The following is a 24,749-nucleotide window of genomic DNA, read 5'->3' on the forward strand; positions in this document are numbered from 1 at the left end:
CCCGTCCCAGCCCTCGCTGTACCCCATAAAGTGGGGGCAAATGGGAGGGTGAGAGGCTTCCCGATGTGAAAGTCACGTCCCCGTTATCCCCCTGTCCCCATATCCCCGAGCCCCAACCTTTGGGGAGCTTCAAACAGCTTTTTCCCCAATTTGTGCCCCATGTTCGGACCCTCGGGGCGCGTTTTGTCCCTCTCCACAGAGCATTCGGCAGAGCTGAGGGTTGAACACTTTAATTGCAGCTCCCCAATTAACCCCAATCCCCTCCCCGTGAGTTAATGAGCAAGGAAGAAGCCCCCGAGGGCCCGGTTGGGGCTTCCCGGGGCCGTGCTCCCCACGCAGTTCTTGCCCTCGAGGCGTTTCGGTGCCTCCCGGAGAGGAGCTGGGCGCAGGGGGTGGCGTGTGGGGGGGTCACAGATGGTGAAAGGAAGCTCCGAGAGCTGCAGGCAGCAACCAAACCCCCCCAGGAGCCGCGCGCCGCAGCGACACGCACCCCGAGCCGCGGCTCTCGCGGGTACAAGAAGAGCAAGGCAACGCTTCCCACTCAACTCTGCAAAACTTTAGGCAAAACGCCCCATCCTCCCCAAAAACGCAGCCCTCAGCGGCAGGGCTGGCTCTCAGGGAGGTGCAGTCCCTTTCCCTCGGAGGGTTTCAGACCAGTTTGGCTGCAGGAGCAGCGCCGGGCTGTGTGTGGGGTTCCACTAAAGCTCGAGTGATTGCACCGCAAATCCAGCAGGAAGGAGAAACCCCCCCGCAGCCCCCATCAGTTGGCTTTCTGCTCCGGCTCCTCTTTCTTCGGGTGCTGCTTCAGCTTGTAGTCGGCCAAGGCGGCCTTGATTGCGTCCTCAGCCAGCACTAGAAAAAAAAAAACACATTTTTTTAATTATTTTTTAAATAAATACTTCAAGAAGAACAGGTTATTTACAAAAAAAGGTGACGTTAAGAGCAGGAACAGGCAGCAGGAACCAGGACTGCGGTTAGCAGGGAGCACGGTGCCTCACATCAGGATTCGAACTTTGCATTTCTAATTTCCTGATTTATGCAGACACCAAAAGGTGGAATTGATGTCAAAATTCACAACCAAGGCCTGCACGTAAGCAAGGTTCTCTTGCAGGCCAATCTTTGCTGCTCCACGTGCAGAAACTTTATTTAGAAATAAATAAAGCAGCCTCTGCAGTGCCCCCAGAAGGCTCGCCCTGCAGTCAAGCTGTTTAACTCTCCCAGCTCAGCCCCGTACTTACTGGAGCAGTGCAGTTTGACCGGAGGAAGGCAAAGTTCTTTCGCAATATCCGTGTTCTTGATCTTTAACGCTTCGTCGACCTGAAATGTAGTTAGCGTGTGGTCAGCAGCCACCTCACGCACACACACACGCCACAGAGGCGCTCGCTGCAAGCTTTAAAGCTCCAGAGCCAACTGAATCGACACGGGAAAACATCTCAAACTGCCAGGGGCAGTAAGAAATGCTGAGAGCACGCTGATATGTGTGAAACCTCTCAACATTCCCTGTTTTTTTTCTGTACCTGACACACAACAACTTTAAGGAATGCCTCAGACAAAGCAGTGGCAGTAACAAACCACAGCGTGCCAGTGTCACTGCAGGGCCTGTCCCCTCCCCAGTCCCAATAGCCAGTCTGAATGCTCAAATACTTCAATGTTTAAGCACACGGTGCCACTTCCAACCCCGGCCGAGGCCCTTACCGTCTTCCCTTTAACCCACTCTGTTGCCAGGGAGCTGGAAGCAATCGCTGACCCACAGCCGAAAGTCTTGAAGCGAGCTTCAACAATCCTGCCGTTCTCGTCCACTTCGACCTGGAAGAACGCGGGGAAGAACACCTCAGCTCCACGAGGCACAGCCCAGGGCTGCAGGGACAAGCCCTGCCCAGGCTCCAGGGGACATTTTAACATCCGAACGTGCTGAGAGAGGCAAGCTGCGTCACAGCCTGACATGAGGGGAGGGAAACAGCAGCAGGCGTGGGCCTCGCAGTGTCCCCACGCTCCCCCTGTGTCAGCCCTGAGGTCCCTCACCTGCAGCTTCATGACGTCGCCGCAGGCCGGGGCACCCACCAGCCCGGTGCCCACATTCTTGGCATTACGGTCGAGGGAGCCGACATTGCGCGGGTTCTCGTAGTGATCCACCACCTGGCGGGGCAGAGGCAGCGCCGTAGAATCATAAAGGTTGGAAAAAACACTCAAGATCACCCCCTCCCACCAACGTCACCCAGCGAGCCATGCCCCCAAGCACCACGTCCGACCTCTCCTTGAGCACCCCCAGGGACGGGGGCTCCACCACCTCCCTGGGCAGCCCGTCCCAACGCCTGGCTGCTGTTTCTGAGAAGAAATCTCTCCTTAATTCCAACCTGAACAGCTTGGGGCCATTCCCTCCTCTTTCTGAGGAGAAATCTCTCCTTGTTTGCAACCTGAACAACTCGGGGCCGTTCCCTCTGCTCCTATCGCTGCTTATCGATGAGGAAAGGCCAACCCCAGCTCCCCATAAATTCTTACCAGATAATTATAAAGCACAATAAGCTCTCCCCATAGCCTCTATCCCACCCCCAGCCGCCCCTCACAGGCTTTGTGCCCCCAGCCCTGCCCCGGCCCCACTCCAGGCCCTCAACGCCCTTCTCATAGCAACGACGCCACAACCCCACACAGCTCCCGACCTCCGGAGCTGCCCCCAACCCCTCCACAACCCCTCCCCGGTTTCTCGGTGCCCTCCGCAGCCCCCAGCCCCTCACCTTTTTGTGGTAACCCAGCGCCGGCCCCCCCGCCCCGCGCGCAGGCCGCAGGAGCAGCGCCGCCCCCGCCCTCCCCAGCGCCGCCATCTTGCGTCTGGCTGCGCTCTGCCCTGCCCGCCCTTCAGGACCCCTCCTCAGCGAGGCCCCGAGCTGCCCGCGGCGCCGCCTGTTTCCCGGTCCAACCGGCGCGGGGCAAAACCGGGCAGCGCTCAGCGCACGGCGGTCGAGGAGCGGTGAGAAACCGTGAGCGGTGCGGGAGAGCTGCGAGGGTTTCTCCTCACGGCGGGTGAGCGGTGGGTGTGCGCTGCTTTGAGGCAGGCGCGGCGCGGACGGCCCCGGCGGGTGGCTGGAGCGCGGCGGGCGCTGAGGGGAGCTGCATAAGATGGCGGCGGCGGGAGCTGAGGCGGCCGCGGCGGCGGCTGAGGAGGAGGCGGAGGAGGAGAGGGGGAAGCGGAGGCTGCCGCTGCCGGACCCGGAATCGGGCGGTGATTCGGAGGATGAAGGCGACTCGGACTCGTCAGGGGATGGCGAGGATGAGGAGAAGGAGAACGAGGCCGAGATCCAGCGGCTGGAGGAGCAGGTGAGGGGGGCGGTGAGGGGAGGGGGACCCCAGAGGGACCCTCCCGGTTGCTTTGGGCTCCCTCGGGGCGCCCTCGGCCTTGGCCGTGCTTTTATGGGGTCCCCCGTGGGTCCCGAGGGTTTTAGGGGGGTCCCGGGGGTCCTCGGTGTAGTGTGGGGCTGGGGGGGGGTCACGGAGCTCTTTCTCCTCAGAGAGCCCCAACGGGCAGGCGAAACGCGCTGAGGGGCTTTGGGGCCGGTCCCGTTGTTTTTCGTTAAATTTTGGGACACCCAAAACATCTCAGGTTTATCACTGGGGCTGGTCCTTACTCACTCACAACGCCCGAGCAATTTTCTGCTATGCTCCGGGTTTTGGTACCTGTGCTGCCAAGCAGGCTTTAGAGCTCAAAATTTGCTTTTTAGTAGAGTTTTAAAACTCAGTTAAACTCAAAGTGTGTTTTTATAAATGTTTGTGGCCTGAAAATATTCTGTGGGCATCACTAGAGTCAGCTGTGTGCAGGGAGGGAGATGCTGGGCTGGTTGCATGAACCCATGAGGAGATAGATTCACGTGCTGTGAGAGCGTGTGGTGTTCTGCTAAATGTTCTCTCGCTTCTGCATGTCTTTATGATGCCTTAAAAATCCACTTTTATTTTTTCTTGAAGCTTTCCATCAACGCTTTTGACTACAACTGCCACCTGGACCTGATAAAGCTGCTCCGCCAGGAGGGAGAGCTGGTGAAGCTGAGGAGAGCTCGCCAGAAGATGAGCGAGCTCTTTCCGCTTACCGAAGGTACGGAGCTCGGCTCGGCTTGCAGCTGCTGCTGCTCGGGGATCAGTCTGCGATTCAAAGGCGTTTTGGGGTGAAATCCCCTCGTTTCAGCAGTGAAATGTGTTTGTGCGTGGTTTCAAACTCCAGTCTGAGGTCTAAAAGAGCAGAGCTAAGCTCTGCACGCGGTTGTGGGCAGCCCTGAAAGTGTGGAGTTCTTTTTCTTCCTAATAAACCCAGAGGCAATGTAAATACCACAGAGGCTGTTCCTCCGGTGTACTTTTAGCCTTGGCAAGGGAAAGTTTCCTTTTATGCGTGTGGGAACGTGCAGCCTCTGGAGGCATTTATTGTTTCCTGTAAAATGGGAGGAAGGTGTGCCACTCAGCAGCTCTTTGGTTGCTGGTGCACTCAGATCTTCTACACAAACTACCAATAACTTGCTGCTTGCAGCTGCAGCTTTCTTTAAATAAATGTGTGCTTGTTTTGTACCCAGCTGGAGAGGTCTGTGCCAAAGTCTTCATTTAAATTAATTGTGAGTAATTGTGGCTAAAGTTTCTTTTTTCCCCCATTGTCCCTCTCTGTGTTTTTAAGTCTGTTATTAAAAACTCCAAACACTTGAACAAACAATTGAAGTTATTTTTTTCTGAGCTTTTTGTGATGGATTCTAAACTTGTTGGTTTCAGAAATCTGGCTGGACTGGCTGAAGGATGAGATAAAGATGGCTTCTGAGATCTCGGAGCGAGAGAAAGTTTATGAGCTGTTTGAGAGAGCCGTGAAAGACTACATCTGTAAGTTCTTAATATTTGCTATAAAACATATTGTTACATTCGGATTACGCCTTTCTAGGGAAATCTTTTCGTTCTAATGCAGAAATTGCATCAAAAATATTAGCATGGAGTGATCCTCGCTTTGTTCTGAAGTGTTTGAGTTACAGGCCACTTAAAGGCAATGCTTTAAGTACCACTGCAGTCTAAGATAGTCTAAGCTAACATTAAAAAATATTTTAAATGCTTTTTTTGCACTTTTCTAATGTCCGTAAGCAGCAAGTATTGTGCTTGGTTAAGGAATGCTTTCTGCATTACCCAGGGTACGTTCTTGAGCTCTTTTTTGAGGAGAATGAGTGCTGTTGAGGTGCTCACTTCTGCTCTCACCTTCTGTGTTGGTTAGCGCTGCCTTTGTTGTCGCTTCCGTTATGTGACAGCTCCTAAAACAGCCTGTAGTTGCTGTCCTGGAGGTAGCACTCCTGAAATGCTTTGACGTGGAAGAACCTCGCCGTGTGGCCTTGTTAAAGCGAGGGCAGCACGTGGTGGCTTCTCTCTGTCAGGAGCTGTCTGCAGCCATATGCTGCTTCAGAGCACTGCGTGCTGCTTGGGTGTTGTGGCAAGGTGCTGAAAACGTGATGTTGGAAGGAGCAGAGAAGGACTGGTGTCATCAGAGGGGAATCTCTTCTAGAAGATTCATGTAAAATGTCCCAGCCCTAGCATGGTGGCACTGCTGGGTGTTCGTGGGAGTAAAGAAAACTGTGTCTTGGTCTACTCGTGTTTGGGGAGCAGAGACCCCTTTCTGTTTTTCAAGGTCCTTAGCTCACCTGTTTCTCCTAACCTTGTTCAGGTCCTGAAATCTGGCTGGAGTACGCCCAGTACTCGATCGGCGGCATCGGGCAGGAGGGAGGAATCGAGAAGGTTCGCTCGATATTTGAGAGAGCCTTAACAGCCGTTGGGCTGCACGTGACAAAAGGAACGGCTCTGTGGGAAGCGTACCGCGAGTTTGAGAACGCCATCCTGGAAACAGCACAGGTAAGGCCAGTCCCCTGGGCTACTGCAAGTAAAGAGCTCTGGTATCGCTTCTGAAGTCATCTCGTGCTGCTTCTTCATCAGACACTGAGCAAAGAGGCTGTGGGGTTGCTCAGCTGTTACTTCTCAGCTGTAGGAACTAGCCCTTTGCTCTGGGAAAGGCGTTCTCTGCATTTGTTGGTGTAATAATGAGTCTGTGCTTAAATAAGATCATAAAATCTCACATCTGGAAGCAAAATTTCTGTGCTTGAGCTGACAAGAATAATGTTAAACCAACTAGCTTTACTATTAAGGAGCTTGATTATTAGGCATTATTATTCTTTCTAGTGAATACTTCTGCCCATAATTGATCATGTTTACATTTCTAGGCAGTCCTCCCCTTCAGCATTGAGCTCATTCATTGTCTCACCCTTTTTGCAACTTAGGGATTATAGCGTATTATCCCTGGAACATGCAGGCTGGATGTCTACACAGGATAGATACCTTTAGAAGATGTCCAGAACATGAATATTTCCATTTCCTTTCAGTTTACTACATAAGATCTGGCAGTTAGTCAGTAATGAAATGCCCTGACACAGGAGTAATGGGCGAACACCCTTCCCCTGATAAACAGAAAGGAATCTGGAAGTTTTAAATCATCCGTGTGAGCAGCAGGGATTTATTGAAAACCTCTCTGGCAGCCCAGTGGGCATGTGGAATGGCACAATCACACGCTGTTTATCTCCAGGTTTTCATTTCCCAATGTGTGCCTCAGCTTTCACTGAGGAACATTTTTTACATTCACCCAGTTCAAAGCCCAGCAGTTCCCAAGTTTAAGCTTTCACAGCAGCCACCTGAGATGCAAGTTGCTTACATCTGTGCTTCAAGGCTTGTGTAGTCATTTGGAGCCCAGATCCCCAGCCCATAAACAATACCCCCTCGTGTTCCTCGGCTCAGGCTTGAGGGAGCTGATTACATTTCAATCCTTTTGTTTGTAGCCAGCTCCTGGCAGCGTTCCGTCGCCCGAGCAGCAGCAGATGCTCTGCAGCCAGCTTGAGAGGATCCACACGCTGTTCAGGCGCCAGCTGGGGATCCCGCTGTTAGGTGAGAGCCTTTGCACTGGGGGAGATGGCGTGAATAACCCGTTACAGCAAGGCTTTAGTCGTGATTATTCCTCTGGTAGAGCCATGCAAATTGCAGCTGTGGTATTTGAACATTCCTTACTTGGTTACGTTTGCCTGTCTTTGGGGTCCCTTGAATGATGCGCGTTTCCCTTTTATTCAGAAATATTAATTGAAACTTGGTTTGTCTGTTCCTTCAGTGCATAATTTGAGATCACTTAGGCCATTTAAAGTACAAGTAATTAGCATGAAACACGACCATCAGGAGCTAGGAATTCAGCTGTGAAGCTCACTGTACAAGGAGCTTGGTTGGTAGGAAAATAATATGTGCTGACAGCTGGGTTGTTAGTCTGCTGTATCAGGTTCATTTAACTTTAAACTCCTTGAGTCCCTTTTCTTGGTTCGTTGTCTCCTTACAAGAGAAGTCAAGGCACAGATCTTTGACTTCTTCATTTACGTATTGGAAGAATCTGGGTTGGCTTCTGCTTTAAAGACTTGGGAAGATCTTGGGACTTTTGCTTTTGTAAAGCAAAATCATTAGCTTCAAAATAACTTGTCCTGAGTTTGCGTTCAAATTACACTATATTCGATAGTGTACAACCCCCTTAAAGGTGTAGTAGTGTAGCAGTTAATATACAAACAGAAATACTCATTTATTAGAATGAAACATAAATTGATTTCTTATTTAGTCCATTGAGTGCATTAATGATGTGGTTTCATGTCTTTTCATAGATATGGAGGCCTCATACGCTGAATATGAGGAATGGTCAGAAGAGCCAATACCAGAAACAATAATAAAGAACTACAAAAAAGCTCTGCAGCAACTGGAGAAGTGTAAACCATACGAAGAGGCACTGGTAATGCTTTTACTTTCACGTTGCTGTAAAAATAACAATTAATTGGTTTGTGGTGACTTTTTTCTCTAGTCTGTGAGATAAGGGAGCTCCCTTGAGCATGGTTAGCAGCTATGAGCAATACGCAAGGCACTTCATAACCAGATGTGCTGGAAACTTTTGAAGCTGCTGATATTTAGAGGCCAAGCTCATGTTTGAAATTTTGCCTGAGACCTACCCTGAGTGACAGTTGAGCTGTTTGAATCATGCTTTGTTGAGAAGGTTTTTATTTTTCCCTTTCCTATTTGTTTTATAGCTGGGTGCTGAGACTCCAAAGCTAGCAGAGTACCAAGCTTACATCGATTTTGAGATGAAAGCAGGTGATCCAGCTCGCATTCAGTTGATCTACGAGAGGGCTTTGGCTGAGAACTGCCTTGTACCAGATCTTTGGGCACGCTACAACCAGTATTTGGTAAGGCAAACAGAAATGTTTGGGGTTTTATTTTCCGTTTTTATTTGTCTTTTTGCTTTAATATCTTAGTGGTTGATAAATAACAGGAGGTGTTCTCCCAATCCTGTCACATTGTCTTCAAATTCTCCAGAAGCTGACTTCTACTTCACCTTATTTTCAGTGGTGTGTTTATTGATCAAGCGAGCATTTGCTCAGTTTGTCCACCAGCTGTGTATTTTCTCTACAGAATTTTTCTTGGGCTCTCTGGCTCACAGGTACTTAAAACTTGGTGTGATTATTTCAGGACCGGCAGCTGAGAGTGAAAGAATTGGTCTTGTCTGCTCACGACCGCGCTGTTAGGAACTGTCCCTGGACAGTTGGGCTCTGGATTCGCTATCTTCTGGCGATGGAGAGGCACGGAGTTGACCACTGCATTATTTCTGGTAAAGAAATACCTCAGCAAACCTTCTTCACAGTACAGAACCACTTCTTGTTGTGCCATGAATGATGTGTGACAAGTGGTGACCTGCAGGATTTGGTGTAGCCCTTCTCCAGCAGTCTTAAAGCCAACAAAATTTACAGTAGCGTTCTTCTAGGGCACAGCTGTTACGGTTGAGCAGCTTTGCTTCTAAGCAAGCTCTTTATTTCAACTTTACTTCAATGTTGCTGAATGAAATGGGCTTTTACATTGAATTCCTTAAACGATTTATTTAGGGCTTCTTGTGTCTTGTGTTTTCGTTGTCCTGTCTGCTGCAGCTTGTTAACTTTGTCAATAATTGAAAAGCAAATACATTTTTTTTTTTTACCTCCTCCCGTTTCTTACAGAAATATTTGAAAAGGCTCTGAATGCAGGTTTTATTCAGGCAACGGACTACGTAGAAATCTGGCAGGCATATCTTGATTACCTAAGAAGAAGAGTGGATTTTACACAAGGTACATAGATACGTTTGAATAAATATGTGAGTTTTATGTATCTGAAACAGTGATGTTACTTTAATTAAAAAATAAAATATAGTCAACACTAGTTTCATATTCTTCACAAATAGTACTTTCTTGCCTGTTAGTGTGGATAAAATATAAGAACATACTTGTTTTAGAGTAGCTCCTTGCTGAAAAAATAGATTGTCCTGTCACAAAAATTGTGTTTTATATGTTAGGTACTTGGTGGGGGTTGGTGTTTGTCTTGTTTTGTTTTGGTATGCAAGTAGTGAGCTTTACTGAAGTAGCAAGTTTTATTTATTTCCTGCCAAAAGAAAATCATTGGGGGTGTAAGTGAAGAGATTTTAGTGGATAGGAAATGAAAATTGTTGTTCTAAGGTGGTTCTTTCTCTGTTTTGAAGACTCAAGTAAAGAATTGGAAGAGCTGCGATCTGCATTTGCACGTGCTGTGGAGTATTTGAAACAGGAAGTCGAAGAGCGTAAGTTAAATCCTGTGTATTGATTTGTCTTGTGCAGAATCATTTTTTTCATAAGAGTAGCTTTCCATATAATGTTTAACTTGTCTTCAAGTGTCTTAGACATCTTAGAAAAAGATGAATACTCCACCTATGGTCTAAAACTTGTTTAATAAACACCCTATTTCCAAGAGCCGTTCACAAATAGTACTTATTTTTATTCCCAGGCTTTAGTGAAAGCGGAGATCCATCCTGCACCATCATGCAGAACTGGGCAAGAGTTGAGGTAATGTTTCTGTCTGCTCTATTTTATTTGCTAGAGTAGAGGAAATCTCTCTTTAAAGCGGTGGGGATGGCAGGGGGGTTGTGGTGATGGAACAAAGAATCCTGACCTGTACTGAGTGTGCGGAGTGCTGCTTCACAGGCCCGCTTATGTAACAACATGCAGAAGGCCAGAGAGCTCTGGGACAACATCATGACTAAAGGGAACGCCAAATATGCAAACATGTGGCTGGAGTATTACAACCTGGAAAGGTAAGAGCTTGGCTGGACAGTAGTTAATTTAAGTGACCTCATCTGCGTGAGACAAGGCTGATCTGCTCAGTGTTGGTACGCTCCTTAGGAGTTCACAATCTGCTTTTGAGGTTCTTAGTTCAGGTCCATGCAATATTTCAGAAATATTACAGCAACAAAGCATGGTGGGAGCTAGTTAGGGAGAGAGGAAGAGTGTTTGCACAGAACATCGTTAACTGTACTGCTTTTTGATTGTGATGTGGAGGATTGGCTCCTTACTGCTGTGTTTTCCTGCTGTAGAGCCCATGGTGATACTCAGCACTGCAGGAAGGCCTTGCATCGAGCCGTGCAGTGCACAAGTGACTATCCAGAGCATGTCTGCGAGGTGCTGCTCACGCTGGAGAGGATAGAAGGTAGCAAACTGCAAGTCGTTTCATTTCACTGTCTGGTTTCATTTTACTGTCAATAATAGAGTGAGCTTTGATCCAGTATTTTGTCATCTGGTGAAGGCTTGCTTTCTTTTGTCTACCATAGCGCATGCAAGCAGTTCTTTATTTTCTTTTCTTCACCTTTTCAGGCCTGATTTAGAGCCTGCTGAAATTAATTTTTTTTTCTATGCCTTTTGGGGGCATTGTATGATTAAAAAGAGGCTTTTGCTCTGCTTGGATTTTGTTTTCTTTGAAGGCCATTCATTTAATTTATATTAAACATTCGTGTATAATGGCTAATACTAAGAATAAGGTTTATGACTTCATTGTTGCTTTTTTTCCTGGAATTGTATTTCCAAGCTATGGGAAGGCTAAATACAAAGCTTTTATTTCTTAATTCTCTAGGAACATTAGAAGACTGGGATGCAGCTGTGCAAAAAACAGAAAACAGATTAGCACGAGTTAACGAACAAAGAGCAAAGGTCAGAACTTTGTGAACTATAAGCAGTTTATAGGAAATATCTATTTTAAGATCAACCTTGACTGTTAGATTTCTAATGTTGCTTTGTACAGATAAGCCTAAATTGTCTTAAAGCTTCGGAGCTATTGATTTTAGTTTAAAAGTATAATTTAACTTTATTGCTTTTTTACGTTTCACCTTTTGACACTTGGATGAATATAAGAGTAACAGGAGTGCTCTAGGAAAAAACTATCAGAGCAAATAATTGACATGTGTTTTAAATGGTGGTTCCATTAGCTTTGTGTTTATATAGCTTAGGAGAAAACCCTCCAGGTTCAGTACTGTAGAAAACAGTGCATGACAATGCTCTGCAGCATGCAGTTGCTTAAATAAGAATCTCTCTTTCTTAGGTCGCTGAGAAAGAAGCTGCTCTGGCAAAGCAGGAGGAGGAGAAAGCTGAGCAACGAAAGCAGGCTCGGGCAGAAAAGAAAGCTTCCAAAAAGGCTAAAAAAAATAGAATTGGAGACAAACGCAAAGCTGATGATGATGATGAAGGTGAATGGGGACGAGAAGAAGAAGGTAATAAAACAAATGTGTCAGTCCTCTGTCACTGGGGTTACTGGGTGCTTGCCTGCAGTTAGAGGCAGGTGAAGAAGTGCTCTTAGTGTCTTCAGAGGTGCAGTTTTTTCAGGGCCTTTTTCTCCCAGGAGACCTTCATTGTATTAGCAAGATGAAGTGTGTTTTGGCTAGCCGAAGTACATACCTAAACGAACTTCTAGAGTTTTTTTTTGTAGATTTTTCTTATTTCAGAGAAATATTGTGATTTTTCTTCTCAATTTAATTTTCCCGAGTCATCAAATGATGCTGAAGCATGCGGAATCTAAACTTGGTTATTTGGTATTATAGTAGTCTCTTGGAGGGTGGTACCAGAAGATCTTAAGATTGTTGCCACTGGGAGTATGGGAAGCTTTTATTTTTTTTTTTTTTTGTTTTTTAATAAAGATCCTATTTGACAGAGAGCATGAGTCAGAAGTTGTAACTGACAAAACCAAATATTGTCAGTGCTTCCATTTAAATCCTCACTGTCTTGGTCAGGAAATCTGTTTTGCATTATTAAGAACCTGAGGGAGGTTTTTATTGCCTTTGAGCTGTCATTGTCTTTTCCATCTCATTCATATTTGCTATTTCATGATTCCATGGTGGTAATGAAGGGCAGTCTAATTTGAGTGCTGAGTGAAATGGTGTAACTTTTCTAGTAAGGCGCTCAATTTCATTACTCAGCAGAGCAGCCCAGCAAGAGGCATAAGGGAGACGGCGATGGTTTACTTCTTGAAGAAGACATGGAGTTAGAAACTGGGCTGTTTGGAAGAAGTGGAGCTGAAAAACCAGATCGGCCGGCAAACCAAAAGCAAAAGGCATCCACCAGTCGAAAAGACATCCCCAAAGTTCTGCACAACAGCAGTAAAGATAATGTTACCGTCTTTGTCAGCAACCTTTCCTATAACATGACAGAACCCGAAGTGAAACTGAAGGAGCTTTTTGAGAGCTGTGGGGAGGTAGAGCAGATCCGCCCGGTGTTCAGTAACAAGGGGACGTTCCGGGGTTACTGCTACGTAGAATTCAAGGATGAGAAATCTGCCCTCCAGGCTCTTGGGTTGGATCGTAAAGTTGTGGAGGGAAGACCAATGTTTGTTTCTCCTTGTGTTGACAAGAACAAGAATCCAGACTTCAAGGTAAACTTTTATTCGCTCAAGAAGTGGGTTCAACAGTGGGACTGCGTTGGAAAGCTGGCAGGATGTGTTGCTTCATGAGTTCCTGTATCTAACAAATTGATGTCGTATTAGTTTGGCATAGTTACCTGATGTTAATTCTACAATCTGTGCTTTTCTACTTCACTGGGTTATGTGCAGAAAAACTCAGTATTCAATTAGTGACACTTGAGCAAGAAGACAGACATATCAATGGTTTTTTTTTTTTTTTTTTTGTAAAACAAAGATAATGTTTTAAAACTTAACTTCTCAGAATTCCTCGCACGTCCTAGGTGGATGACTGTGTTTATATGCAAATATCTCTCAAGATATTACTAATGGCTTTTTTATGGCGTGGGTGTTGTCTGTTAATCTCACCTTTTCACTCAAAAGGTTGAGAGATTTATAATAAGTTGAAATTCTTTGTTTCTGGCTGGCTTGAGAACTAACAGCTTTTTTTTTTTATTTCTTCAGGTGTTCAGGTATAGTACCACACTGGAGAAACACAAACTGTTCATATCTGGCTTGCCATTTTCCTGCACTAAGGAAGAGCTGGAAGATGTGTGTAAAGCACATGGCAACGTGAAGGACATTAGGCTGGTCACCAACAGAGCAGGAAAACCCAAGGTAGGTGTCCTTAATGCACTGTTAATTTCAATGAAATCCTTCAAAAGGGAACTCTTCGTGAGATTTGGATATAAAACATAGGTTTTGTAGCTTAAGGTAAATGACTTGATTATTGTTGCCAAACGGGCTTTGCATTAAAACTCATAGAAATGCATGGATTTGTGTAACCTCGTGTGTCTTTGTGCCAACAAATAAGAAATAGGAGGGGAAAGAGGATTTTTTTCTGAAATACTAATTAAATTACATGAGAAAAATGTGTGATATAAAAAGGATGGAGGGAAAGAGATCTGCAGCATTTTCAATATAGTAAAAAGAGGCATCAGTAAGTCTGCAAAGAACACTTGTTTCTAAAATAACTGGCTGGGGTTCATCTGGTATAACCGATCCCCATCCTGCTTTATCTTCAGTTTTCTCATGCTATTGTGCATAACACCTGCTGCAGTACTGGATTTGCCAGTGAGAAATGAGACACCTCTTTGACAGGGTTTGTTACGTCCATTTTGCAATAAATGGGTGCTTGTTAAATAAGAGACTGTCACGCAGAGAAAGAATGACTAAAACTAGGTTACCTCTTCCCTTATTTAGGGCCTGGCCTATGTGGAATATGAAAACGAAGCTCAGGCCTCGCAGGCTGTGCTGAAAATGGACGGCCTGACAATTAAGGAACACGTCATCAAGGTGGCGATCAGTAACCCGCCTCTCCGAAAGCTGCCAGACAAGCCCGAGGCAGGCAGAGCCTCGCAGTTTGCAGTACCACGACAGATTTATGGAGCGTAAGTATTAGCAAGGGTTTCCCAGTGCTTAACAAGCAAACACTGGGGTTGTTTGCAGGCTACAACATAGGGAGCATCATCCAAAAGATGAGGGAACACCTGAAAAGTACTGAATCAAAGAATTGGAGTTGATGGATTGATGAGGAAAAGCAGATTTCTCTGTACATTACCGATAGGAACAGGTTGGTAGTGACTGAGTACAGCAGCGTTGGACTGAAGCTGTTCTTTTTTCCTTCCAAGTGCTCCTGCTGTTTACGGTTGGTGTTGCAGTGTAGGTGTTCTGTGGATAAAACCACGGAGCTTCAATTCCTGGGGACTGTTGGGCGGTTGTTTTCTGTCAGGACTTCGGTGTGCTGATTCAAAGGTCGTCTGTTGAAAGCTTTGCACTACTTACTACTGAAACAAATGACAAGAATAATATTTAAAGGGGTGTTCCTTTTAGGGAACAAAGCCCTTTTTCTCTTCCTAAGCTAGAACAGTGTGTTCAGAGAGCGGTGGGGTATTCTGAAATGTTACTTTTCCCTCTGCAGGCGAGGGAAGGGAAGGACGCAGCTGTCGATGATGCCTCGTGCGTTGCAGCGCCAGAGTAATCCCGTGGCTAAGGCTGAGAATGGGATGGTCCAGAATTCACCAGCAACTTCATCCGAACCTGCTGAGGAGCCGAAAAAGATGTCCAACGCTGATTTTGCCAAGATGCTACTGAACAAGTGAGCAGGAAGTCTGCGATCAGCTGGTCTGGTAAAATGTGAAATGCCTTTATGGAAGCCATGTTGTGTCCTTATGCTAGCAGGGAGAGAACGCCAGTCACAATCAGGTGTAAATACTGCTCGGGACTACTGCATTCATTAAGATCAGTGTAGGATGGTACAAATCGGTTTTCCTCTGTTTTTAAGAGCAAAGAGTTATGCTACGTTCTGGTAAAATGGCATTATGTGATCCCTCATATTGAGGGTACCGAGGGGGGAAATACTTCCTGTACAGGTTGGATGCCACAACATTTTTTTTCTGAATACTTTACAAATATTTCTCTTTCATTAACGAACGAGATGCGATGTGAAAGCCTAGGGCTAACCTGGTCGAGCCCCACTGCTCAGAAGTTCAGATTGTGATTGCAGTCATTCTCTCTGACAACACACCCACGTTCCACCAAAACACTCTCACACGCACGGAAATTCATCTCCTTCCATTCAGAGTTAAATGGCAAATGCTAGTAATTCACCACAATGGCCTATTTTAGTATTGGGAGAGTTTCTATACATTGGTGTGTATATGTATATACACAAATATACATATCTATGTATTCCGTTGATGTTCTGTTCGAGTTGACCTGTTTTTTATATTGTGTATTTGTAAAAGACATTGAAATTATTTTTAAGTGTCATGGGTAATATTAGCTCCGTTTGTTTTTTCCCCATGGAAGCTGTACATGCTCTTGCTGAGGACCATTCTTGTTTGTTTTTTGCTAGCTAGCCCATACGTCTTTGGCAGGTGGTTTCTGTATGGTTTTGTACAAATGTGAAGTGCAAGCTGACGTTCCCTGGTTTATTAAACTCAAGTTCTCAAAGGTTTTCTATAAATACTGTTGCTTTTGTTGAAATGTGGGTGTTGGAATTGCACTTAACCCTACGGCAGCTAGGTAATACTGATGTACCTCACCTCTTGGGTGCACTGAGATCGTGTCCTCATGTACCTGTAAGTCGTTCACTCCCTTTCGTGTTAATATCTTGAACCACTTCAGTAATCACCTCAGACTTGAGAATAATCTGGCTATCGTGGATAGAAATATCACTGCTTACCTGCACCTGCTGCTACCTCACAGTCAGCAGCTGGGGTTTGGAGGGGAGGGGGCACAGCAGGACCGAGTTCACTTGTACAACACAAGCACTGCTGCAAATAAACACTGTTTTCAGTGCTTACCTCCTGTGCTCATTTGGCTTGGCTTTACTTCAGCTTTACTTTGTCTGCTTCCTAGCTGTGACATCAGCAGGTTTGGGGGTAGTATTGCTATGCTATAGGGCCCGAATTCTTCTTGTGGAGCCCATCTGCTCTGCGCACCAAGTGTGGACTAACCACTCAGCACCATAATGATGCAACAACACTGTAGCTCCATCTGCTTACTCACTCTAATGCCATTTTAAGGTGAAGCTTTAATTAAGGGTTAGGAAAGGATGGTTACCTCGCCCTGACATCAGGCAGGCACAGCGTATGAGTGATGAATTAGGTTTCCTTTGACTTCTAGGGCTGGACTTGCTGCTTCAACGTCTTCCACAGTGCTCCCTTCTAGTGCAGCTGCGTGCTGCTGAGGGAGCCAGGATGTGCACTGCTCGTGCACCTTGCAGCTCCAGGAACTGAGCTGTGAGTGCTGCTTATTTTGCTGCCAGCAGCAGTGTTCTGACAACAGCCTAGTCCAAACAGACTTTAATATTAAAATACTTTATTAATCTGTTACTAAAATAACATTTTTTTCCCAGAGCTCTAAAGTGCAGAATATCTTTATACTCACCTCGCACTACAAAAATAAGCATGTTTTGTAAAAACAGAACAACCTTCCTCCCTTATTGGTTGCTTTTCCTGGCAGCAGTAATCAGTACATAAGCACGGGCTGGTGCTAAAGTACATGGATAACTCCCAAACTTGTTCTATTGCCTGTTTTTTGTATAAAACATCATAAATACATCGCAGGTAAGAGAGAGAGGGATGAAACTTAAATAGGCCTTGGGACAATACAACAACCCACACTGTTTTACAAAGGGATTAAGCTTTACAGTACTCATGGGGATTGCTTCCACATTTTCTGACCCACATTTTCTGAACTGGGAGGTTTGGGGATCTAAGATTTAAGGAATTTGGCTGCTATGCAACCAGCAATGGTGTAGGCAGCTACTCCTCTGCCTGTTAAGCTGCAGAAGATAAGGTACACTTCGAATTGGATGGCAATTCAGGTACAACACACTGCCACTGCAGTATGGACAGGCCTTGTGATTCTTCACACATTTACCACAGTAATAACATGACCTGGTAATTAATAAAGCTATAGTGAGAAGTTCTTGGTGTAGATTAAGGAAAGTCAAGTTCTCGCTGAATGAATTCTTACCAAAATGGCACAACTGATGAAGGCAGCCTTAGGGTTCCTTTAGAGGAACCTTAGGGTTCTGCGTAACAACCTTTTCTGCCCGCAGCCTTGCAGGAACAAGCTCTTCCCAAACCCTGAGCAGAAACACACGGAGACAGCTGCAGTTTCCCAGGGACCTGCTTGATGACGTGGGATCCGAGGCAGGGCCTCTGGGCACAAACTAATACTTCTGTTGAAATCACAGCAAAAGCAGCCTGCAGTTCAGTGAAGTCAGTCAGCGTTTTTTGTCTCTTTCCAGTCACCTGCTCTGGCATCACAGACAAATCACTCGCCCCTTGCTGCACGCAACTCGCCCTAGGAAAGGCAACTGAAAATAAATATGCAAAGTGCTGCTGAGAACAGAAAGAGGAGGGCAGAAATGCCATCGCTGAGCTGCAGCGAGCCTCCTTCCTCATCTGTTCTGTCTGAAACAAGACGAGAACACCGCTGTGGGAGTGAAAAGGAAAATCTGATTGGCGTAGCTGGGAGTGTGCTATTACTGCAAGGGTTTGGTGGTGTTTTTTTGAACAACAGGGAGGGGGTAATGTGAGAGCAGCAACTCAGTTAAGGCTTTGGCTGGCCTAGCAGCTCCTTGCCAAGGTAAGACGAGGCTGTTGAGTGACGAGGTGAAGGGCTGCGCTGGAAGCAGCTCCTCCAAGCTTCATTTTAAGGAGAAATGAATTATTTCTACTTCAGTTCGTCGAGCCCGCGATCCCTCTCCCACCTCCTTCCTGCAGCACACACAGGTTAGAGCCTACAGTCAGCGTCAACAGTTCACATTTCAGCCTGGCATCCTGGTACATAAATAAATTATATTAATTTAATCAAACAGAATAGACTTTAAATAAATGAAATGCTAAAGAGCGACACCCTCCTGTCAAGTTCCTTCCCAGCGAGAACAGGGAACTTTCTGTTCTCCCCCACTTTTCCCTGAATCCTGCGCGCCCGCAGCCCTCAAGTCTTGACGGGGATGGTTTGTCTGCATCCCGCCGTGCTGCCGTCCGCTTCGGGCAGCCCCACGGAGTACTCGGTGGTGGCGATGATCAGCATGTCCAGCGTGGTCTCGGTGCACTGAGCGATGAAGCGGATGAAAGGCCTGACGTCGCCCTCGTTGGCCACCTCCAGCACGTGGTAGTACTCGGCCCGCTGCTCCTTGCGGATGGTGATGGGCGGGTAGCCCGCCTGCATCAGGATCAGGTTCATCAGCAACCGGGACGTCCTCCCGTTGCCGTCCATGAAGGGGTGGATGTAAACCAGCTTGTAGTGAGCCAAGGCGGCGAATTCCACGGGGTGCAGCCCCATGGCGTCCTCCGAGTTGAGCCACTGCACGAACTCCTGCATCTGCTTCCCCACGTCCTGGGGGTGAGGCGGGATGTGGTGCCCTACAAACACCCGCGTGGCCCTGAACCTCCCCGCCTCCACGGGGTCGGCGTAGCCCAGCACCCGCCGGTGGATCTCCAGGATGTCCCCGATGGTGACGGAGCCGATCCGCGAGGCCAGCGTGGTGTTGACGTACTTGAGGGCCGCGTGCATCCCGATCACCTCGTTCTGCTCCACCAGGCTCTTCCCGGGGACGGCGTAGCGCGTCTCGATGATGTGCCGGATCTCCGACAGCGTCAGCGTGTTCCCTTCGATGGCCACCGTGTGGTAGATGTGGTGGTAGTAGGACTCCTCCATCACCCGCCGCAGGGCCGAGTTGCCTTTTGGGATGGCCATCACCTTTTTCACCTTGCTGTCGATGATGCTGAAATACCTCTGGTCGATTTCTTCCACCAAAGGCAGCGTCCGGTCCCTGTTGATCAGAGCCTTCTCGTTGCAGGGCGAAATGGTGAGCGCTTTGGAGTACAGGTAGTCGGCCTGCAGGATGTCCTTTTCCTCTTCCGAAAAGATCCCGAATTCGTTCAGGGCGTCCACGTAATCGGGGTGCATTTTGAGGGCGTAGACGAAGAGTTTGTGAGCTTTTTCGCGCTTTCCTTGGCGCTTCATCTCCAGGGCTTGCTTCAGAGCCGCTTTGGCTTCGAATTTCACTTCTGAAACGCAAACGGGGAGCGGTTAGATCACAGGGCAGGGGGTTCTGCTGGAAACCTGGAGCTTATCAGCATTTGCTGATACTGAAATTAAATAAAAGAACCACAAAACGCGGGTTCCAGCCACCAGGAGAGCTGTAGGGCCACGTTTAGGGGCCGAGCACCTTACCCAATATCTTCCCCAAAATCCCAAGCTGCTAATGGCAGAGGTGTTTTGGTTAAATCCCCCGTATCTTCCCCCAAATCCCCAGCTGCTGATAGCAGAGGCATTTTAATGAAATACCCAACATCTTCCCCCAAAATCCTAAGGCACTGACAGCACAGATCTCAGGGGAACCCCAACCTCTCCCCCAGCTGCTGGCAGCAGAGGTGTTTTGGTGAAATACCCAACTTCTTCCCCAAACCCCCACCTGCCAATAACCCCACTATTTTAACCAAAAACCCAGCTTCTTCCCCCAAACCCCCACCTGCCAATAACCCCACTATTTTAACCAAAAACCCAGCTTCTTCCCCCAAACCCCCACCTGCCAATAACCCCGCTATTTTAACCAAAAACCCAGCTTCTTCCCCAAACCCCTAGCTTCTGACAGCACCACTATTTTAACCAAAAACCCAACTTTTTCCCCCAAACCCCCACCTGCCGATAACCCCTCTATTTTAACCAAAAACCCCACTTCTTCCCCCAAACCCCCAGCTACCAATAACCCCTCTATTTTACCCAAAACCCCAACTTCTTCCCCAAACCCCCACCTCCCGATAACCCCTCTATTTTCCCCAAAACCCCACTTCTTCCCCCAAAACCCCAACTACTGACAACCCCTCTACTTTACCCAAAACCCCAGCTTCTTCCCCCAAACCCCCAGCTACCAATAACCCCTCTATTTTACCCAAAACCCCAACTTCTTCCCCCAAACCCCCAGCTACCAATAACCCCTCTATTTTACCCAAAACCCAAACTTTTTCCCCCAAACCCCCACCTGCCGATAACCCCGCTATTTTCCCCAAAACCCCAACTTCTTCCCCAAACCCAAACCTGCCGATACCCCCCCTATTTTACCAAACCCCCTTCACTCCCTTCCCCCCCCCCCCCCCTTACCGGGAGCCGCCTCAGCCGTGCGGGGCAGCAACCGGAGCCCCCGGGGGGCCACGCTGAGGCCGGTACAGCTCCTCCTGACGAAGGGCAGCGCCGCCAGCACGGCCAGGCCGCCCAGCAGCGCCGCCAGCAGCGCCGCCCGCCCCGCCGGGCCCCACGGGGCCGCCCGCCGCCGGGCCGCGGCCCGGCACATCCCGGGAAGGAGGCGGGCGGGCGCTAGGACCCTGCGGCGTCCCCGCGGACCCTGCGGCCCCCTGCGAAGCCCCGCCCACTCTCGGTTCCGGCTCTGCCATTGGTCGAGCGCCGGAGGTTCGGCTTTCTTATTGGCTGCTCGCGGAGGTGTGTCCCGCCCCTTCGCCGCGCTCCGCTTCCTGCTAAAGGGAGGGGGTTCCGGGTTGCGCCGCGCCCACCGGCGCGGGAGGGGCTCGTGGAGGGTGGGGATTGGTCAGCGGGGATGTCAGTCTTGGGAGGGGTAACCAATGAGAAGGGAGGTTTGGAATGGGGCGGGGCTGATGGGGCCGCGCTCTGTTGCTAGGCGACGGCTGCGGCCTGGGCCTAGGCCTGGGCCTGTGGAGGCCGCGCAGCGCCTGGGGGGGTCCTGGGGGGTCCTGGGACGGGTCCTGGGGAGATCCTGGGGGGATCCTGGGGCGTTCTTTTGGTCCTGGGGGGTCCTGGGGGGGTCCTGGGGCGTTCTTTTGGTCCTGAGGGGGTCCTGGAGGGTCCTGGGGGGGGTCCTGAGGAGATTCTCGAGGGTTCTGGAGGGGCCCTGGGGGTCCTGAGAGGGTCTTGGAGGTCCTGGGGGAGCCCTAGGGGGGCCCCGGGGGGTTCTGGAGGTGCAGGGGCGTCCTGGGGGGGTCCTGGGGGATCCTGGGGGGTCCTGGGGGGGGTCCTGAGGAGATTCTCGGGGGTTCTGGAGGGGGCCTGGGGGGTTCTGGGGGTCCTCTGAGGGTCTTGGAGGTCCTGGGGGGGCTCTTAAGGGGGTCCTGGGGGGTTCTGGAGGTGCAGGGGGGTCCTGGGGGTCCTGTAAGGAGCACGGGGCTGCACAGCTCCTGTGCACAACCAGGCACGAGCAGGGGGAGGCTGGCCAAAAGCTGAAGGAAAAGGGAACGTCCCTGGGGGCTGCAGGGACCTCACCCTGATTTCAGTCCCTAGCAGGGCGATGGACTTTTTTTTTTTTTTTTCCCCAGATACTCACATGACACGTCATCATAAATAAAATGTGGTAATTGAAGCTGTTTTTTCTGTGTGTGGTTGATTTTATCAAAAAAAAAAAAAAAAAAAAAAAGGTTTGGGTAAATGGAGCTTTCAGAAGTCAGGAGGTTTTGGTGTTCCCCTGTGTGACGTGCACAGAAGAAGGTGATATCGGGCCTAAAATAAATATAAAGGAATTGTAGAAGGGTGACATATTGTGTTTATTCTATAGAAGAGAGGGGAGCAGGGGTGGCTGTAGCAGGTATAAAGGGAGAATTATTGTAGTAGTTACTGAGGGATATTAAACACTGGAACAGTAGAAACTGGATGTTTTTCACAATATTAACAAACCCTACTGAGGACAGCACAACTACGCTGTCCTTAACGCCTCCGTCTGTGACTTCTCTTTGCTCAGTGACTTCCAGGGGCAAAGGCATGCCACCTTTGTTCCCAGCTGCCAAGGAACATGCTGCTGGCACTGAAGTAAGAGCATGGGACAGGGCACAGCAGCCTGGTCCAGGTCAGCTTCATGCTGCTCCTGTGCTGAGCAAACAACTCGGAACAGGAGCTGCTGCTGTGTTACACCAAGGTGGCTGGGCGGTCTTCCTTTCCTGCTTGTTTTCAGCGGAGGGGAAGGTAGAAACCACTGCCAGAGCTCTTTGAGACATTTATTGATGTTACCAGGACTGACAAAAGCAGCTTGATGAACTTGGTTCAACCAGCAACCCTAAAAAGAGACTGACAGCACCTGGGCTCTGAGACCACTCAGCAGCAAAATGGAGCCCAAGGCGATGCCTGGAGCACAATTACCGTGTCCTCCAGCCATTTGGAGCCTGACAGAGCCCATTAAGGCTGAAGGATAACTTGGGGGGATAATTAGCATTTGAAGGATGAGCAAATACACCTGCCCTCTGAGAGGAACCTGCAACAGAAGCGTGTGTTTTCTTCAGCACCAGTGAACCCTAACGTCAGAATTACAGAGTGATGAGGTATTTTCCTTCTCAAAATGGCACAAAGCCCGTTCAGAATCTGACAATTAAGCCTGATATATCAGGGGAGAACGACCCTGATAGCCAAAAATGCCTGGCACCTCGTCCAGGTTTCGGCAGCTGGGAGCGCTCCTTCTCTGCGGCTGCTGGGTGTCTGCTCGAGGGTTGCCGTTCCAGCACATCGTTGCAATTATTTATTATTTTGTCAGGGAGAGCAAAGGGAGATCCCAAAGTAGACTGTAGGAAAGAGTATGGGCTTTGAAAGGATGGAGCTGGGGCTATGGGGCGGGCTGGCAGCTCTTGGCATGGCCGTGCCCAGAGCCAGGAGGTCTCGGCTGGCACCCAGGGTTTCTTGCAAAGGTGCTGTGGGCTGTGCATTGCAGAGGGGTGCTGGGATGTCCTTGTGGCACAGGAGAAGCCACATAAAAATCAGTTTTTCCTAAAACTTTGAGGCCGAATTGGGTGAACGTGGAAGCAGAGGGATCCCTGGAGCCGGTAGGTGGCAGCGACTCATTTCGCTGCTCAGCAGAAGCCTCCCAGCGTTGCAGCCTCTCTCCTGGACCGCGATGCCTTCAGCTTTTAGAGGCAGTGATCATGCAGAACATATTTTTAAGGCTGAATAAGGCTCTAGCTTCCTTTTGGCACTGCTCGTCCCGGGGTAAAATCGCCGTGCTGTGCTCCGGGGAGGTTTGGGGGATCTGCAGCTGGTGGCACTGCTGCTGGTGGCACGGACCTAAGTGCTCAGCGCTGTGTCTGCGGGGACCATGCCACTGATCCCTGCTGTCCCTGCACCTCCCCAGTGCCTTCAGGTGACAGGCAGCAGTACTGGTGTGAGCAATGTGCTAAAACGAGAAAAATTGCTGGATGGAGGAGTTCTTTTCCAGCTGGGAGCGTGCGGCTGTGGCGTGCCCAAGGGCTGCAGCTGCCGGGGTCTCGTGCCCACTCAGCCTGCCCTTCTCCTCCTTGGTTCCCCTGCTCCTGGGCAGTGTGGCAGAGCCTGACCAGCAGCCGGTTCCCCAGAGCTGTGGGGTTAAACCGAGGCCCAGAGGATGCCACAATCTGCTCCGGGAATATCCCCGGGACAGGCCTGTTGTCTACTCGAGGGCTGCGCTGTGGGGAGAAGCCGCTGGCTGCGGAGGCAGAGCTGCACATCGGAGTGTGGGATTTTAATCAATGAACAGATGGGCGAGTACGAGATCAAATGCCTGGTGGTAAAGCTGTCACCCGGGTCAAAGCAAGGTTGTTGTGAAAAACGGTTTTGACATTCTCAGCTGCAGCGCTTGCAAGGCAAATGGAAACCATACCCCGGATCCAAGTGCTAGCGAGCAGTGCGAAGACCAAAGGGATTTTTAATTAAAGAGAAGATGGAAGGGTAAGCAAAAAGCAAGAGCAAGATTGCATTGTCTGATTACTTCTAGCTGCAACTAAAGACACCGAGCGAGGGGGTTCAAGGCTAAGGGAACCATTTAAAGCTCTTAGCGCGGGCACTGAGGGAGCACAAACACGGTGCTGAATAGGCAGCCGAAAACAAAGCTCCGAGAGGGTGCAGAAACAGAAGGCTTTGTTGGCTCTCTTGACGAATAATGAGGAACGAGGTTCTCAGACAGATTGGTTTGCAGCACTGGGAATAAATGGACAAAAGGGAAGCTTTCAAAGCAAGGCTGCAGCTGAGCTGGGTTATTTCGGCTAGGCCGGGCCGGAGCCGTGTGGAGCTGCCTTACCCTGAGAGCAACGCGCTTGGTTCCGCTGGCCGGTCCCAAGCAAGCCCACGCAGAATGTCTGGTTCTAATGAGAAACGAAATTTAGGGGGAGGAGGGGAATGAGGAGTCCCAGCTGCGTGGAGGAAGAGCTTTATGTTTATTGCACTTGTGGTCAGCACAGTTCTCCGAGCAGCTGAGCCCTGCCTGGCGCATCTCCCTCAGTGTCCTACCCATGGAGAACTTCTGGGCCTGGAGCTCTGGGAGCAGAGCTGAGCAATCCTGGAAAAAAATCCTACACGTTTTGTGGGAGACGAGAGCACTGTTTCTCACGGCGGTGCCTGATGGCGGGAGCCTTTGAGTCAGAAACATCAGGTTTGCAGGAGTCAGCGGGCGTGGAAAGCCGCAGCCGTACGTGTTCCCAAGGCTGAGGATGTCCCTTGGGACCCCCGGTCCGTTTCTG

General features: G+C 49.0%; 3 protein-coding genes across 4 annotated transcripts; 1 reads left to right on the forward strand and 2 right to left on the reverse strand.

Moving 5' to 3' along the window:
- Positions 1-214: 214 nt before the first annotated feature.
- Positions 215-2,885, reverse strand: ISCU (iron-sulfur cluster assembly enzyme). Its single transcript, XM_068653762.1, has 5 exons — positions 2,733-2,885; positions 2,023-2,136; positions 1,696-1,806; positions 1,239-1,317; positions 215-852 (listed from the first exon to the last, which is right to left on the reverse strand). Exons 1-5 carry the CDS (start codon positions 2,817-2,819, stop codon positions 761-763), a joined length of 483 nt encoding a protein of 160 aa, XP_068509863.1. The 5' UTR covers positions 2,820-2,885; the 3' UTR covers positions 215-760.
- Positions 2,886-2,974: 89 nt separating this feature from the next.
- On the forward strand, positions 2,975-15,754 carry SART3 (spliceosome associated factor 3, U4/U6 recycling protein). Of its 2 annotated transcripts, none has more exons than XM_068653758.1 (19): positions 2,975-3,312; positions 3,955-4,081; positions 4,741-4,845; positions 5,669-5,853; positions 6,828-6,933; positions 7,683-7,807; positions 8,100-8,255; positions 8,539-8,677; positions 9,060-9,167; positions 9,575-9,652; positions 9,856-9,914; positions 10,053-10,162; positions 10,442-10,554; positions 10,975-11,051; positions 11,440-11,608; positions 12,314-12,762; positions 13,252-13,404; positions 13,990-14,177; positions 14,708-15,754. In XM_068653758.1, the coding sequence occupies exons 1-19, from the start codon at positions 3,115-3,117 to the stop codon at positions 14,886-14,888; spliced, it is 2,826 nt and encodes a 941-aa protein (XP_068509859.1). In that variant the 5' UTR covers positions 2,975-3,114; the 3' UTR covers positions 14,889-15,754. The 2 variants fall into 2 exon arrangements, with proteins under 2 accessions (XP_068509859.1, XP_068509857.1); XM_068653756.1 differs by having other exon boundaries at positions 2,981-3,312; positions 12,311-12,762.
- A 2,327-nt stretch (positions 15,755-18,081) lies between these two features.
- FICD (FIC domain protein adenylyltransferase) lies at positions 18,082-20,667 on the reverse strand. The gene is made up of 2 exons (XM_068653761.1): positions 20,413-20,667; positions 18,082-19,319 (listed from the first exon to the last, which is right to left on the reverse strand). Exons 1-2 carry the CDS (start codon positions 20,600-20,602, stop codon positions 18,244-18,246), a joined length of 1,266 nt encoding a protein of 421 aa, XP_068509862.1. The 5' UTR covers positions 20,603-20,667; the 3' UTR covers positions 18,082-18,243.
- Between the last annotated feature and the right edge of the window lie 4,082 nt (positions 20,668-24,749).

Source organism: Anas acuta, chromosome 17, assembly GCF_963932015.1.
Source record: "Anas acuta chromosome 17, bAnaAcu1.1, whole genome shotgun sequence".
NCBI classification, from domain to species: Eukaryota; Metazoa; Chordata; class Aves; order Anseriformes; family Anatidae; genus Anas; species Anas acuta.